This window comes from Pteronotus mesoamericanus, unplaced genomic scaffold (genome assembly GCF_021234165.1).
Source record: "Pteronotus mesoamericanus isolate MK-2021 breed Mesoamerican mustached bat unplaced genomic scaffold, CSHL_Meso_final contig_74, whole genome shotgun sequence".
Lineage (NCBI taxonomy): Eukaryota > Metazoa > Chordata > Mammalia > Chiroptera > Mormoopidae > Pteronotus > Pteronotus mesoamericanus.
This window is the reverse complement of record NW_026555247.1, coordinates 29688492-29707723: the sequence shown is the minus strand read 5'-3', so window position 1 is coordinate 29707723 and position 19232 is coordinate 29688492. Positions and strand designations below refer to the sequence as shown.

General features: G+C 34.9%; 1 protein-coding gene across 1 annotated transcript in view; it reads right to left on the bottom strand.

Annotated features, from left to right (window-relative positions):
- Positions 1–19232, bottom strand: part of DCC (DCC netrin 1 receptor) — a 1009790-nt gene that overhangs the window by 254162 nt on the left and 736396 nt on the right. Inside the window, exons 10-11 of the mRNA XM_054583674.1 lie at positions 3941–4089; positions 2218–2356 (exon numbers count right to left, since the gene is read on the bottom strand). Coding sequence (XP_054439649.1) covers positions 2218–2356; positions 3941–4089 — 288 coding nt within the window. The remainder of the gene's footprint in view (positions 1–2217; positions 2357–3940; positions 4090–19232) is intronic.

The window sequence follows — 19232 nt, the reverse complement described above, 5'->3', positions numbered from 1 at the left end:
AGTTTCTTTCCAGAAAAACAAGTAAAGGAGAGCTAAATTAGAGATGTTTGCTCATCAGGATAAAAGTCTTTATAAGCATCTTAGATAACAGGGTGCCATTGGGATAATTAATTCATAAAATAGTGTTCTTTATTTTTATTGAATATGTCTGTCCTCAATATAAATTATTTTATGGTTAGGCTTCCTCTGACCTGATAAAAATACGGTTATCTTTATAACATATATGCATTTAGACATAGACATATGTTAAACTAGCCACACAAATGTGAAGTCGTGAAGATATGTTTATACCTACAGATATTTGTGCCAGTTTAGCTTAACTGCTTGGCTAATTCTACAAATATTTAGTGAGTTAAGGGGAATATAGATGTGACAATAACATCATCCCTCATATGAGGAGCATGTAATATAGTGAGAAAAAGGGACGCACAAGTTGGCATAAATTATATTTACTAAATACATCTATGTGTGTGTGTGTGTCATGTTCATGTTTTAGGTGCTTACATGGATTAGCCCATTGAACTTTCACATCTCCCTTTTATAACATCCAGAAAGTCAAGGAGAAGGGGCTTGACTGGGACTGTGAAGTCGGTGACGATGAAATGTGATTAAATACAGATCTATGTGATGCGTGACCTCAGCCCAGACAGCTCCAGTAGAGAGGCGAAGACATCAGACTAAAGTGGATGATAAGGGAACTGAAGACAAGAGTGCAGGGGTTTTTGCTGGAAATGGAAAGGGATGGGCTGATTGTAAGGATGAATGCAGACACGATCAGGCAGCCCATTTTAAGAGGGCTGTGAGGCTCTCGTTTTCTCTCATCGAATGCATCTGACAGAAAAGTTGGGTTCCCTTGCACAGTGGTGCTTGTTGGGTAAGGATCATGAGATCCTTTAATATAGTGACAGGCATTTTCTAACTCCTAAATGTTGCTGTATTCCTAGATGATAATTCTTGGACTACTGAATAATAATCTCTCTCACTTATGACACTTAAAATCTAAGTGGAGAATAAGGACACAGTATTACAGTTCAGAGTGTGAATTAAATCTACATAAATTATGTAAAATATTCATTTTCATTTGTTTTCCTTTTATTTTTATAATTATAAGTTGTGAAGTAATTTATTCAGCCAATAAATATTCTGTTCTGTCTTCAATAACAGAATCATTTGGATGGACATAAGAATTACATTAAAATTGACACTGAAGAGTTATCACACATAAAACACTTTTTTTAAGTTGAATTTGCAAATGTGTGTTACTCATGTGTCTTTTTTACACTGCCCTTAATAACATGGATGCCCATCCTCATTCCATTAATAATTGTGTGAAATATCTGCCCGGATACTTTCCCAGAATAAAGAATGGTGGGTTGGTCAAGGAATCACAAGCTTAAGTCATTTCTTTTTGAAATACAAATATTAATTATGTATAGAATTTTCCATACCAACATGGAAACCAGTGCTGAAAATAGCTTGTTGCCTTTTTAATATTCATGAAGGTCACATCTTAGCATTTTTACACCTGCTTGAATTTTCACTGGTCCCACATCACATACTCTACTGTACTTAATTTTGACTTTTCATTAAATTTCCCAACATTTCATTATCATCCATTTCTTAGATTTCTAATTTCTTCTGCTACTGCTTTGTCAAATCCATCCTCTTCACTATGGCTTCTTCTCTCTAATGATTTTTAAGAAAGTATGTGTAATCTTTCATTTGTTAGGCATAGGACAATTAAATATATACATTTTTCTATTCACTTGTAATACTTTCAATGCTGGACTGTTTGGTCTGAATCCTTAATACATACTTTCAAATTTAAATGTATATGTATGAGAATTGTCCATTATATAAACAATTAATCATCTTCCTTTTTTTAAGAATGAAACATAAAATAAACATGCCAATGTATATAGTCCAAATACATCTACAAATGTGTTTGTATTAACAGAAACAAAGAAAAAAAACAAACATTTCAAGCTCTTAGGTAGTAGTCACACTTTGAAGATAACCTATGAAAACATTTTGACTTATGAAAATATACATTTGACTGTAGAAGTTTGAGTGAATTAGCTACATTTCTACTTTATTCAAATATATTCTATAAAGATTTAGTTAGAAAACCTTGAAAATGAAATCTATTACATATACAGAACATTATTTGATCATCACAATAAATATGTGAGTCAAGTATTAGTATCTACAACTTACCATCAGAAAGCGTAACCACTGTTACATCATCAGTAGAAACTCCTGGCCCGTAGCGATTATAAGCTAGGAATCGAAGAGTATATTCCGTGAATTTTTTCAGGCCTTCCAGCTTATAAGATAGTCCATCAACCTCTATATTCTGGAGACATAAAATGCCAAGACTGTTATTCAGGAAGTACATTAAAGCAGAAATGGCAGCCGTTCTGTTCAGTCAGTAAATTGGATATTATCTGAACACACAAAACTACACTCCAGCCTTAAAACAAGTTGTAAAACCTGCTTGGGACACACTCTTCCCTACTAAAGCTCAAACTGCTCTGTAGACTCCTAATTAAAACAGCACCATGCTATTGGTACAGTCATCAAGTTCCAATTTGTTTAACACCAGACAATACACTGAGTAGTTTGCTTGTAAACCCATGGGAACAGAGACTTGCTCCTGGTCCTGAAATGGAATAGTTCACCGTGAAACAACAGATGTCTTTCTTCCTGAGCTGAAATATACCCTCATTTCTTGAAACTGACAGAGAATTTGCTACAATTTTTATCTGTCAAAATGATGTGAGGTAGGTTTGGAACTGCTCCCAGCAAGTCACAGCGGCAGAAATGAGGTGCTGGAGGTGAAGGTCACAGAGAAATCAGAGCAAGTTTGCTCTAGAAGACCCATGATTTAGCACTCCACAATAGTCCTCTCCCTCATATCTATCTTGGGGAACATCATTTTGGAATTTATTTAAATGGATTGGTGATATGAATTATTGAAGAGCTAAAATATGTAGAAAAGTGGGTGGAATAGAAAGATGGAAATAAGATCTAAATAGCAAGTAAAAATTGGAATGAATGATTACACTGGAGGAACTCTTAGTCATTCTTATTTTACAATATGACTTGGGACTTAGAACGGTTTCTGAATAGAACTGTTGCCAAACATTTTTAAAAATAAAAATGCTCTATCACACAGTTTATGTAGAAGCACAAAGGCCACACTGTGCTCAGCAAACTTCACAACAAACCTAAGAACTTGGCTATCGCAAGTCACCTCTCTTTCTTTCCCATGCAAGTGCACACTTGTCTCTGCATCTTTTTACACATGAAGTTGAGTCTCTGGAAGTAAACATCTCAATAGTCATATGTATGTCACAAAAGAGAACTGCTGAGCTTCCCATGTCTCCATAAAGACTCATTTACTCTTACTTTACCTGAAAATTGAATTGGTCTACTTCCTGCCTGTATGCTAACTGTGTATGAGGAACAAAAATGTAAGAAGGAGGAAAGTAAGCTGAAAAAAAATGAAAAATGACAGGTGACAATCCTATGGTGGGCAGAAGACAGAAATACTATTGAATATATAAGTAAAAACAGCAATTTGGGTGAGGTCATTGACCATAAGATAAATCTTCCCTTAGGAGAAGGACTGAAAATGTTTTCTGGGACCAGATGGGTTAATACAAATGTGGTTAAATTGGCTCAGGCACTTACATACTCACACAAAACATCGGTATCCATCCTATTGATTCATTTCATTATCCAGTTGCCTTTCTTACCACCAGAATTAAATTAAATTGCTTAACATTTCCAGTAACAGGCACTTTAGAACTGATCTGCTGTCCAATAATGTGCTGGACACTGGACTGGACATCAAGTGCTCACACAGCTCATGTTTCTCTAGCCCTAAAGCCATCCAACAGATGGCAGCCAGCAGGGGGCCCATGCCCTCGCCTACCTGTTCCTTCCCCGTGGACACCTCAGTGCAGAACAATCTGTAACCTTGAACTGGACCATTTGCATAGGCAGGGGGTTCCCAGGTAATAAGTATTGAGGTAGGTGAGGTAGATACAGCTTGCAGGTTTTCTACTGGCCCTGGAACTTGCACTGTATACAAGAGAAATCAATTAGTATAAGACGGTTTTCTTTCTCAAGACAATCAGAATTATATCTTTTACAGTTCAAGGAAATTGTAGCAGCATGTAGTATTTTAAAAACCATATGAAATAAGAATGTAAAACTATAACATATAAATATAAAGTAATGAAATTTTAGAGTTATTTCTCATTTTAAAATTCAGAAGAGGGCTTATATTCATCTAAATTTCTTATTTCACTTTACAGTTGAAAAAACTGGTCAAGGAGCAGAAAAAGATAGGGTTCTTAATTTAAATTCTAAGTGTGGAAAATTTTCCACTATGTCAGTATGCCTTTTCTTGTATATTGCTAATAACTGCAGAGGGAAAAGAGAATACAATGAGAATACTTGTACATTATGGTTCTACTTGTAATTCAAATAGGCAGCACAGCTATGGATAATTTACCACAGTCATTGTCTTCAAGTCAGCATTTTAAAGTCTTGCCCAATTCTCGGTCCTTTAAATTAATTTTAGGATTTAATTTTCGATTTTACTTTCTGGTATTCCATTTTCTGTCATAACTATTACTTAACATAATCAAGGATAAGTAACATCCTCATTAAAGTAATTGGATAGCACAAGTGTACAATCACTTAACCAAAACCCTTGTGTCTGGCTGTGTTTTGAGATCCAGGAATTTTCAGATTTTAGAAAGGTAACATGACACATATACAGTGTTTTATGTAACACCCCTAGTAGGGTCTGTGGTAGCACCCTGCTATCAAATCATATATTTTCAGAAGAACATATGATATTAACACCAAACAATTATTAAAGACTATCCATAGGCTAGCATAAGATCATGTCTGGGCACAAAAGGAGTTAAAAGAATCCTTCAGATTCCAGGTTTGCAAATTTTGAACTTATGCATGACTTTTTATTTGTGTAAATATAACTAAATATAAATATATGTGTGTGAACTGTAAATAGAATACCCATGTTTTTTATTATAATCTAAAATAAATAAGTAGTCTCAGCATTAAGAGTATACAACATTAACTTGAACATTTTGTGTATTCATTCTTGGATACCACCTAGCTTTGGACAGCTATGCAGTAAAGGCCTGTATTACAATTCTGTAAGTTTGAACTTTCATAGGAAAACAGCATATAAAAACCTGGCTTACAGATCTGAAGATGCATTTCTTAGAGTAGCATTGAACATCTGTCTCTGAATCATTTTTCAGAATTTGTTCCGTGATACCCAGCCACCTTAAAGCATTACTGCTCACACATTCATTTGGGAAAAATAAATATATTCATGTCAAAAACACATATTTTATGTCATTTTCACATATTTTCCCATCAGTTGCCAAATCTTGAGAACCCTTAATGACAATTATATTCTTTTCACCTTAACAAATGATTGTTAACAATTTCTTAAAAACTTATTTAGAAATCATTTTAAATCTACAGATGTATTTAAGAATAACAATCTAAAGAACACTCATGTTCCCTTAATCCTGATTTGCCCATTGTTAACTCTTTGCTCTATATATTTATCATAATCTATCTTTCTATACATATAGTCTTTCTATATATAGATTGTTTATCAATTACATATATATGTTCCATGTATAAAATTATATATATAGAATATATAGTAAGTGATAAGCAATCTCTCTATATATAGAAAGACTATATGTATAGAAAGATAATGATAAGTTCTATATAAGTATAGTAAGTTCTATATATAGCAAGAGATATAGGTTCTATATATATAGTAAGTGATAAATGCTATCTATAATCTATACCTAATGATAAATGCAATATATAAATATCTATTGAGGGAATATTTAACTATTATCTCTTGATAGAATATATCTCTCTATTCATAGCTCTTTACTCCTATACAATTTAGTGCATATTTCCTAAGAACTAATGTGTACATAAATAATTTAGTTATTATCTTCAGTGCATTTCATATTAAAACAATATTTTCATCAAATCTTAGTCTGCATTGCAATTGTGTCAACCGACTCAATAATGTCATTTATGCATCATTTCCCTTCCAAATCAGGATCCAGTCTAGGGTCAGGTTTACATTTTGACACCCTACCTCTTTAGTCTACTTTAAGCTGAAGCAGTTTCAAAGACTTTATTTCCTTCAAGCCATTCATATTCTTGAAGAGTATATAGTCTTGTTTTTATTAATAGCATGTTCCTCATTTTGGGTTTGTTTTTATTTCTTCATGTTAAATTTAGGTTATACATTCCAGTTGGAAATGAAGTGTAAGTGACATCTACCCTTCTCAGAGCATCACCTCCAGAGGCACAAGACCTCTCTTAGTCACTCATAGGTCAATTTTGAGTACCTGGCCAAGGTGCTGTCAGAATTGTAGAATTAACTGTTCCCCGTGCATCCCTATCCAAACTCTGGTCCCCTGTTCTACCACTTACATCTAGTAACTAATCTCCGGGGAGACACTATATTAGGGCCATGTAAATATCATGCTCTTTACCAACTTTCCTTAGAGCATCAGTTCATGGCTTTTGATGGAATCAGTTTTTACCAGAGTGATTACAAAAGGTGATTATTTGCCATTCAAGCACTTTTGCATTAGCCACTCAGCACACAGCATTCTATTAGAAACAAAAGCCCATATTTTTTCTCTATTAGTGTATCTGTTGGTATGGGGATATGATTTCCTACTTTCTTATGGTCTACAATTTAATATGGTCCTTAATTATTTGGATGTTTGAATTGTGCCAGATTTGGCCAGTGGGTCCTCTTTAATCTTGTCCTTCTGGCCTTGTGCATGCCCCATCATTTACTGGAGAAATTCCTTTCTTTTTGGCATAATATATTCCAGGCTCATCTTCATCCTGCCCCAGCTCTGGTTCCTTTCTGAGGGAACAGTATTTGAGACAATGATCTGGGTGTTAGATGTGCTTGTTGCTACTTGAGTGTCTTTGCTGCTAGATCTTTTCAGTGAACAAGGAACATATGACTGTGTATATATATACATACAAATGCATATATATATATATTCAAACATACAGACACATATGCACATTTCCCATGCCTCTGTAGAGATGCCTCCTATTCCAATCCATCTCTACAGGGTTCCTATTGCATTCCCCATTCTTCTTTTCTATGTCCTTTCTTCCACAGGAGATTTCTGTCTCCTGAACAGTTTCATTTTGAAAGATACTTTATGAGAGCACCCCCACCTTGGTATTCCTCCAGGAAAGGCTAATTTTCCTATGGAAAATCCCCAATTCCACAAAGGGGCCTTCAGTAGACAATATTGAACAACAGGGAGTCTTGTCTCTCTGACATCTTATAGCAATACAATTAGAACCGCATTATAAGGGAGACATTTTGTCCCATGGTGGGGGGAAGACAAAGCAAAATAAAAACTTGCCCACCGACATGGCTCAACTGTATTAACAGAGTACAATACTTTAAAGAACAATAATAAAACAGCAATTTGCATGCTTCTATAATTATTTACACATCCACGAAGACAATGCAAACAGTTCACAAGGGAACATTTCTGATGTGAAGTCTGCTATTCTTCTAATGAGGTAAGATGACAGAGGGAAGCAGCAGAATTGAGACTCAATGAACTGCTTACAATACAGCATGTGAACTGTGTAGGATTTTGAAAGTTCAGAGAGCATATTTGTGTGGCCCAGGGATGTGTAATGTATTAACCCTGTGAAGGGTGTGGCTGATCTCAGACATACAAACTCTTTTCTTAAATAATATTACATATATTGGGTAAATACGTTCAAGGTCATGACTAGCTGTGAATTTGTACATGACTAATGTTAAGCCATCACGTTTAAGCCATCAGGTTATAACACATATTTCATATGGGTGTGTGATATGCGTGACCTGCACTGTAATTTTTTGACCAGGACCTCTGCAGGTGAATGCATTCCTTCTTACTGCCCCACAGCTAAAATGAAAGAGCATCACTTACTATTAACATGTCTCATTCTGGGGGCAAACACTAAGGTCTAAAAATGGCCAAACTCCAAGGCTGTCACTCCTGCCGTGAGATGTAGCACATTCAGCAAAGGTGGCCCAGGGCAGACCTATTCCCAGGAAGACTAGGAGAGGAGTGAGTATGGGAAAAAAGGAGGAGGCAGTGTTTGGGGAGGTTCTGCTCCTTTGTTCCACTGGAGCGCAAGGGGGTAATGGAAAACAATTCAATTTTTTTTAAGTGTTGAAGAACAAGCCTCTTGAGAATACAGGAGAACAAGCTGAGAGGGAGGCCTGGTGTGGTAGGAGCAGGAGGTGCATAGTCCACCAAACTGTGACTTGCCACTCACATGAGAATCAGACATGTCATTCTCACAGCCAATTCCATCAGGCATGTGGGAAGAACAGACCACAGGGACATCTGGAGCCCCATGAGAGCACACATTAGGTCACACTCCCCTCCTGCTGAGCCCAGCCTTGGCTGCTTAGGGTCCTGCCTCTTGGTGCAGAGAACGATCAAAATCCTCCACTTACTCTCCTGAATAAGAGCAATTGTCTTCTCCACAGGGATGGGTACAATGCTAGGAATACAGACAGTGTTTAATAAATGTGTGTCAAATTAATGACTTTACATACAATTACCAAATATTACAATAAATTGAAAGCCTAAAATATGCTATGTAGTCTAACTTACTTGATGTTAATTCAGTATTGTCACTACAAGTGATCAGAAAACTGTATTTCCCCAACACACCTGATAAGAACTGAATTTGGTATATGTATCCGTGTTTGTCATGTGCATGTGAACCTGTAAGCACTTGGCCTACAGCGTAATTTTTTTACAAGCACATGCAGCTTAGTCCCCAATGGGAGAACACCAGGAAGTAAGTGTCATAATTTTGATTCAGCTCACACTGGTAGTGCCTATTCTGATCATCTCTTCACCCACTGAATTATTTTCCATTCTTAGTGGTCATTAGACACTATCAGGAAAAAAATCTGTGCCTATGTTTCTAGAAGAATTTCAAGCAGAAAATATAGACACCTGAATTAGAAAGGAACATTCACTTTAAGTATTCACACACAACTCTATGGATTTTCACTAATTTCCAGCCACATGATAATATTTTATTTGCTGTTGTAAAGATTCCAATTATCTTTTTCTGAGAAAAGACTTCCTTTTAGGACTAAGTTATTTCCTACTTTAATGTTTTGTTATAAAATAGAATTTGTTTTATGATCTGATTGCACTGGTAGATTTTCTTTAATATTCTCATTTATTAAAATGAAAATACCATAAGCCTATATGGTACCAAGTAAATATAAACCTCAAGACATCAAAGAATTATCATCAAATCATATATTTATCATATGTATAAAATTATTTATTTTATCCAGACCAAAATACTGTCTGCATGTGAAATATTCTTCCTCACAACATCCCTGGCTTGTATCAACACTCTTTTTCACATAAGCTATTAAATGCTTACACTTCTTCACTACACGCTATAAATTCAAACTCATAAATGCCCTAATATTTTCCCTTTGATTTATAGCTCTAACATAGATCTGTAGACAATACATTGTGTTTTATGTTAATTGTGGAGGTATGTTTGTGTATGTACATGTACACATATTGTGTATTTATTCAGATTCATATCCATAAATGATATTGAAGAATTAGTTACATAGATTTACATCTGATTTATTATATTCATATTAGAAAGATAGAGAAAGGGAGACACAAAAATGTTCAACAATGGAAATTAGATGTGAAATCAATACAGTTAACGGCTTCTGCCTTCCATTTCATTACATTTTAGTATGTCAGTCAAGAAACTTAATGGGCTTAACTACTCATCATTTCTAAGATGTCTTTAATGATCTCCACTGATTCCTTCCATTGGACAACAATTTTGTGGCAAACTGCCTCTAATTTCTCTCCATCGCTATTCAAGTTACCTATTTCTTCAAAGAATGGAAAGACTTCAGAACAGATACATGATCCTTGCAAGTAACTCATCAATCAATGTCAGCCTAACCAACCACCTTTTTAAATTTCAATATTGCATTTCAGTAGAAATTCATTATAACACCTATACCTAAGAACGAATTAAATAGTTATGTTGAAGTAAATGAGATGTATTACATGTCACTATTTGCAAGGGGAACAGTAATTTCTGACTATATATAAATTTATAATATATCAGAGTACTTTATAATGAGATCTTATTGCATATTAATCCCCAAAATGGCATATAAAAGTTAGTTGAATTTTTAATAAAGCATGAGTTATCACATATAATCAGATTGAAACAAGATATGTGTGTGTGAGAGACAGAGAGAGAAAGAGAGAGAGAATATCACAGTTTAATGACCTATAATTGACTAAAATGAGTCAAAAAGTGTGGGGGATTTTTTGTCCCTACTCTACTTATAATAGGAACCAGTCAATGGCATCGAGGAGTCCATGGACTCCCTAAAACTGTATAAATATTTTCAAGAATGAAATATTTGTATTTTTTGAGGTATAGGGGCCATAGTTTCCATCATGGGCGTCTATGATTCTTTGAATGTTAGCTCTTAAAGCATAAGATAATATCTATGGTTTCTTTTGCTTTTGAAACGTGCTGATTATTGAATCATTTGTAGTGATTGTTAATTACTTGGTGATAGAAAATATGGTAATAATTTCACTTTAAAGAGATACCTTCAAATTTTAATAAAATGCTATTTTTTCAAAAGCTGAAACGTGTGAATAGATTTTAATATTTCATTTTCCAAATCATGAGTAATTCAAAGACATTTGAATTTATCTGGTTAAATTCACCAAATATTTTAGGTTTCATACCATATTAGGGCTTTTGACTATCAAGATGTCACTTAGCATATATTAATTATCACTCTTTATTTTTCCTTTCTCTTGCTGTTTCTATTCTAATATATATCTACCCATCTCCCTTTCTTATTTTTCTTTACTGTAATTTTATGTTGGTATACATCAGACTAAAACCTAAATTACGATTTATCAAATATATGGTTCTAAAAATATCTTGGGAGTTTAAATAATCCCTTCCAAATAAGAATGTGAATATAAGATTTTCATAGAAAAAGCTTAAGAACAATCAAGATATGCCACTGTCTTGATAATACTGAATAAGGCTGATGTCTCTTCACCATTATACTGATGTTTCTCAGCTGGAAGTATGAAATGAAGACAAATGTTGGTGTCAGTTGAACATTTGAATATTTAAAGTCTTTTCTAAATGACTGTGCAGTACAATGTATCCTACTGTTCCTAACTCATCAATTTCACAGTCACCAAATCCTTTGTTTTAAGAACTACTTTAGTATCAGGGCATTTAAACATATATATCTCATGTGATATCATTCGAATAATGACCTATAATTTATATGTCTTCAATTCAGACCAGATTTCACCTCCTTCTTCATCTGTTAATTTAAAAAGAAAAAAAGGTTCTTGAGTCCATTTGAAAAAAATGGATAGCAAGGGATCTAAGTAATTATCTGTAGTGATCCAAATATATTTGCACCATGAAGCTCTCACATTTAAGCAACAACTTTCATTGCCAACGATCTCCTCACTGAATGTGTTTCAAATGCAAGCTATTTCTGACACTATTTGCATTTATTGATAATAAAGTGCATGCTTTGATTGCCTCTTTGATTTTTTTCCTCCTGTAGTTAACAGCTTTAATGGTATTTTTATGAAATCTTTTTCTATTCTGTGTGGAGAATGCAACATCAAAAGCCCACAGACAATGTAATTATTAATACAACGAAACCCCCTTTTGACCGAGCTATACATTGTTAGAAGATACAACAGTAATTTGGTAAGAAGTAGCAAAAACTAAGGGGTATGGTCCTGTTACAAAATCACATAAATATGATAAGACTTGATTGGGGGAAGCAGTTATTGTCTAATCATTTTATTTTGGCTTTTAATAGTTGTTACCTGCTAACTCAAGATATACACTACTGTGTCTATAAATGTATACACCTGTACACACACACATATATAAAATGTGTGTGATATATATGACTTAACTGATATATTACTTATATAGATATACATATATCTACCTATATGCTAATATGTTAAGTGATGGATATTTTTGACAGTGCAGTAGGAAAATGTTTAACAATTATCTCTGAAGAAATGGTATTGAAAATAGTCTTCTTGTGATTTATCCTAGAATTCAAAGCAGTTTGATAATAAAAGTGATTATAGAAATTGACTTCAAAATAATGCCTTTTCCATAAGGTATCTCAGATTTTCACTAACACAGTGAAGTAGTGATAGCCTTGGTGAGGTATGTAGATTTTTTTTTTAACTGCACTTTAGAACACATAGGCATTGCCTAGCAAAGTAAAATATAGTGAGTAATGTACATTTCTGACTACATTATTGTGGTCTCAAACCATTTAAACTGGAGATTTCTAAGTAATGTCAAAAGCAATTGTTTTTATGATCTAGAAATATTGCCTAAGAGATATCAAACATTGAAGCTAAAACCTTAAAGTTAAATGTGCTTAAGTTTCCATATTACTAAAGGCAGTTTGATGTCAAATAAATCTAATGATACTTCTTTTTCTTTTTAATTTTTTTTCCCCAGAATAGCTTGGGTTCAGTTACTTTCCACTGTGATTTAAAAATTTACATAAAAGTATCAACTGATTTGAAAGAATAATCTTACTTTTATATGTTTAGCATATAATGACATCTCCAGTACTGTGAAATATTTTATTATGGTTGAAACTTCCAAGAAAGTTAGACCAGAGAAAACACATACACAAGAAATATCTAGATATGAACAATAGACCATATATGACCAAGACTAACCTCTCACTTGACAGACAATAAAGTATATAAGAATTTCAACAATAGATCTATTTATGAAGAATATAGTAGGCAGGGACAATTATGTGAAAATTCAGTCAAGAATTTTTCTCGGAAAACAGTTAAGAATTGCATTGATGAATGGGAGCATAGTAGGATTTTGAACTTATCTGCTCCCATGGACACACCGAATCTACAGATACATATGGAACAGTTGCCTCTGGAAAAGACTTGAAACCTGGTTAAACAGATCCTTCACCAAAAAAATAAAATAAAATAAAAGAAGATAATAAAGGCAGACAGAGGAGAAAGATAGCCAATAAATATTGTAAGAACTATGTTTGGGGGCCACTCTGTAAAATATATAATTGTCTACTAGGCTGTACACAAAAAACTAATACAGAATAATAATGAATGTAAACTATATTGAAGAATAAAAATATATATGTTAATTAAATTAAAAAGAAGAAGAAGAAGGAGAGATGTGGACTTGCCAAAACCCCACCTCAGCACAGAACCCTGCAATCAGGAGGGATTGCATGAACATGAAGCTTCCCCTGGAGGACAGGGAGCTTGCGCCCCACATCAGTTATCCCCAACCCTCGAGACCTGGAGAGATGAGCCCCTAAAATGTCTGACTTTGAAAAGAAATGAGGTCCAGGATACCCAAAGGGCTGTGTGGAACAGAGATGCTGCTCTTAAATGATTCATTTGCAGATTCGCTTGCCCAGATGTCTAATACAAAAGCAATCTTGAGAAAAGAAGAACAAAGCTCGATGTATCAGACTCTCTGGTTTCAAACTATGTTACTAAGCTATAGTAATCAAACAGTATGGTATTGGCATAAAAACAGACACAGGGATCAACGAGACAGAATAGAAAGCCTTGAAATAAACCCATACATATAAATGGTCAATTAATTTATGACAAAGGAGAAAGGAAATACAATCTGGAAAGGACAGTCTTTTTAATAAATGGTGCTGGGGAAACTGGGTAGCCACATGCAAAAGAATGAAACTAGAATACTATCTTATACCATATACAAAAAATTAACATAAAATTAATTCGAGACTTGAAAGTAAGACCTGAAACCATAACATTCCTAGAAGAAACCATAGGTGGTAAGCTCCTTGATCTTAGTCTTGATTTTTTTTGGATCTGTCTCTAAAAGCAAAGGCAATTAAAGCAAAAATAAACAAGTGGGGCTATATCAAACTAAAAAGATTCTGCACAGTAAAGGAAATCATTAACAAAATCAGAAGGCAACCTACAGAATGGGAGAAAATATTTGCAAGTCATATATCTGACAAAGGGTTAATATCTAAAATACATAAATAATTCATTAAAATAAATTTAAAAATTCAGTTAAAATGGGCAGAGAATATGAATAGACATTTTTCCAAGCAAGACATACCCAGAGCCAACAGGCACATGAAAATATGCTTAATGTCACTAATCATCAGGAAATTAGAAATCAAAACCACAAGGAAATACAACTTCACACCCGTTAGGCTATTATCACAACGAAAAGAAATAACAAGTGTTGGTAAAGATGTGAAGAAAAGGGAACTTTAGTGTACCGTTGGCAAGAATGTAAATTGGTGCAGCCACTGTGGAAAACAATATGGAGGATCCTCAAAAATTATAAATAGAAATACCATCTGATCCAGCAATTCTACTTCTTGGTATACATCTGAAAAAAATGAAAATGCTAATTGAAAAGATACATGCACTGCTAAGTTTATAGCAGCATTATTAGCAATAGCCAAGATATGGAAAGAACCTTAGTGGCCATCAGTGGATGGGTGAATAAAGAAGATGTGATATATATATATATATATATATATGTGTGTGTGTGTATATACACACATATACATACAACGGAGTACTACTCAGACATAAAAAATGAAATTTTGCCATTTGCAACAATATGGATGGATTTAAAAGGTACTATGCTAAGTTAAATAAGTCAGACAAGGAAAGACAAATACTGTTTGATTTCATTTACATACGGAATCTAAAAAACAAAACAAAGAAAACCAAACATAACTGAGCTCACAGATACGAGACAAAGAATGCTTGCTGTCAGAGGAGAATGGGATTGGGGGTTGGACAAAATGAACAAAGGGGTTAAGAGGTACAAACTTTCAGTTATAAAATAAATCAGTCATGGGAATGTAATGTAATGTAATCTAGCCACAGGATAAATATCTCTAACTTTGACGGGTGACAGATGGTAACTAGATTGTGATGGTCCATTTGCAGTGTATGCAAACAGTGAAGCGTTATATTGTATACCTGGAACTAATATAATGTTATATAACAATTATGCTTCAATTAAGAAATAGAATTTCACTGATGAAAAAAGAACAGCAGGGTTCAGGTATGAAGGGACAATCTGGTGAGTCAGGATACGTGGTATAAATGAGTTTGATGGGTAATGGCCTTGACGTTAGCTTTTCTGGAATAGAACTTAACAAGCTGGTAAATGGAGAGGAAAAAACACTATATAGCTTATGGAAAGCATCAGATGATCAGGTCTTTAAGTACAAATAATTCCAAAATGAGCTAAATTAATGATGACACAGTTAACACTGTATTGAGGAAAAATTCACAAGCATGGAATTATCAATTATTAAATTTGTTTTCTATTTTGTTAGCATACTAAAAAATCCAATAATATTGTGTTACTTTCAGGGACATGTGGTGTGTGGGTCAAAGAAAAAAAAACAACCTCCTCTAATAATAGTGTTTCCTTGGGCCACATTACCTAACCACTCCGCGCATTGTTTTCTCATGGATTCATTATCTACATAACAGGGCTATTATAAAGGTTATGTGACGCCATATAGAAAATAAAGCGTTCCAAGTGATGTGGTAGGTAATTTTATTGTTACCTGAACTTGAGTCTAACTTTTCCATATTTTGGTTCCCTCATCAGAAAACTGAAGGAAAGAGTACTTGCTCTTGATTCTCAAGGTTGTTAGAAGAACACGAGGATTTGATGGATGTAAAAGACAAACAGGAAACACAGCCTTCCACGGATGCATAGTTATAGTAACAGGAATAATGTAAGCCTTTTAACCCCCTCATTATTCTCCACAGTTACTTCTGTTGTTGTGATTCAGACCATACATTTATGTTTAATTCCTATGGAAGAGTCTAAGCATGTGCAGGCCTCTCACTTGCTTCACACTCATTTGAGACTTGTGTATACTTCAGGATTGTATTATTTCTGCACACAAAAATATCAGTTTTCTGTAAATAGATCTGCATCAGAGAAGCAGGTATCTTCAGCTTATGTGCAACCGGAGTGTTTCCCATGGTGATAATGTAACTTTATCCGAGCAACCTTTCTCAAATCTGGCTTGTATTATGGTCAGTGTGGGAAGAATCAATACAGCATGCTTGTAGTTTTAATAGAGCAATAAATGACATGTATAGACTGCTTTTATAAAGGAGTTCTGCAGCCATTTGTTAGAGGAAAAGGAAGCAGCAATCTTTTTCAGACAGTCCAGTGAGTAGGTTTTTCTACATAATGACAAAAAGATCCTACCTTGAAAGATACCATCTCTTTGGGGGAAAAATTTATTGTTTATCTATTTCTAGGCTTTAAAAACTAAGGAATTGCCTTGGACAAACTGCCTCTTTTGGGAGGGACCATATGTTAGGGAAGAAATTTAGAATGCTCTTATTCAAGTCGGAGATCTGGGTTACTGGGATGCACGAGACACCAACAAATGTCATCTGATAAATCTTTGGTGACAGAGACTGAAGTTGGGAGCATGGTCTCCACAATCAGAGACCTTCAGTTCAAATCCAGAACCTTTGCCCAGGCTATGTGGTTGGGGTCAAGCTACTTATATCTTTGATTTTATGGTTTCTTATCTTAAAAATGGGGTTAATACTAGATCTACCTTATGGATTTGTAGTGGAGATTAGTAATAAATATTTTATGAATGGTGTCTGGCACTAAGCAAATGTTTGATAAATATTAGCTAACTTTTACAGGGTGCTAGGCCTTGTAAAAATTGACAGGGGAAACAATGAAACCTTTCTTTAAATTTGCAGTCTAGCCCTGGCTGGGTTGCTCAGTTGGTTGAAGCGTCATCTGGTAAATCAGAAGGTTGTGGTTTTGATCCCCAGTCAGGGCACGTACCTAGATTGTGGGTATGATCCCAGGTCAGGGCACATGTTGGCGTGGGGCAAAGATTGATGTTTCTCTTCCCATTGTTCCCTCTCTTTCCTTCTCTCTCTTCCTCTCTCTCCAAAATCAGTCAACACATCCTTGGATGAGGATTAAAAAAAAAAATTGCAGTCTAAGTTGGGACCACAAGGAGCCAACAGGGGGTGAGGTGGGGATCTGTGTGAATTCGGAAACACTGTTGGGTTGAGACCACACTGAGCCTTAAAAGCTTTGGGAGAACTTCGATCTGGAAGAATCACAAGGAAATTAATGGATTCAGGCATTTTGTACTCTGTCAGCTACACAAGGAGTGAACAGAAGAGGGCAAATGGAGGTGTTGGGAGACCCATGGGAAAATATTCCACAGTATAGAAGAGACAGGTTAACAGTTTGAATTAGAATGATGGCAGCAGAGATAAAGAGAAAGGGAGGAATTCAAGAGCAATAGGAGACAAAACCAGCAGCATTTGATGGACCGTAGTTGGAGCAGCAAGGAATGGAAACCTCTGGAGTGACTCCTGTATTTCTGATTTGCATAACCGGGTGTTTCTGGTGTTGCTCCTGGACTGAGGCTGCACCTAGCAGGTATACGCATGGGCATGGGTGTGTTGTGGGTGAGTCTCTCTGCTTTGGCACCCATGTTGGGTTTGAGGTACCCCGCTATATACAGAGATCTCCAGCTGATTATTTATTCTCAGATGGACAGTCATAACCTAATATTTTTCCTCATCTTTACTTCCCTTTAATTTCTTGGGCTCCCAGCTAGATCATTTCACACCCTACATCTGTGAATAGCCTCATTACAGAGTTTTTCCATCTTTATTTATTTCTGTAATTCTTTTTTCTTTTTCCATGTACAGTCAGTGGATTTTCAGGAACATCAGCTAGTCTCCAGACTTTGCATTCATCTGTCTTTTTGTTTCTCTTCCCACCTTACTTAGCAACTCTAAGCCCACATTTTGATTTTACTAGAAATATATAATTATCCTGATTAACAACTCAGACTGTGCTAAGGCCCTTTTCCTCTGATCAATGCACATGGATGTTGAGGAAGTATGCTCCCCTTTGCTCCTGATAGTGAAGAAAAGAGTCCAAGATAAAATATCCTTTGTAACAGTGGCTACAATAAAAATTCCAGTTGCAATGAACCTGGGTACACATCTGACCTTGACAATACTGAAATTAATATTCACTGTGCAATTCCACTGACATTTATCACTGAGAAGCACCTTTAACACCCTTACACATACATGCATGCACAGGGAAGATTGATAATCGTACGGGGCAGAAAACCTAGTTGTCCTCTATCTCTAAGAAACATCTAAAAGACTCCCGGTCTGTTGACTGAACCACCCTAAGGATTAAGTTTATTTTATTTTCAGTATTCAGAAGATAAGAAGTTTATTAACCACATGGAAGATTTGGGCTTGTCCCGAGATAGCGGCAGGAAGACAAATAGACTTCAGCACTTAATCATCTCACAGAAGTTGGACAATGACTTTAAGTAAAACTGAACACAGGGATCCTGGTGTGCTGCTCTTGGTCAAAATGTTCCTTTCTTTATTCAAGCCCACCTCCTTTGCTTTTATTTTCATTGGTGCCATAAATTGTCAAGCCAATAGAAAAGAAATATCTTTGGTGTTCAACAGTTATTGAGATTGTTGTTGGGTAAATATGGAGTAAAAGAAATTCATTGTTAAATGTAAAGGTTTTTCAGATAACTCTTTCAGAAATATTTCTTTGATAAGGGTTAAATTTATCCATATACTCATATTTCAACAACTCTGGGTCTTAAATTAATATCAGGTCAGCAATATTTGATATTTTTAGTATCTTCTTGACTGCTTCCTGGTTGAGTATAAGACATAAGGGTACACATGTAAGCCACCACTGTCAATATACACAATAGGATCCATGAATACTCACATGTAGTTTATAGTAGTCACATTAAAAAGGGAAAATTAAATAAACAAAATTAATTTCAATAATATATATTTAACCATATACATCTAAAATGTCATCACTTCAAAACATAATCTATATAAAATTTTACATTTAAATCTATGTAAAAAATTAAGTATTTAATATCCAGTGTGGGTTTTGTACTAATAGTACACCTCCATTTGGGCAAC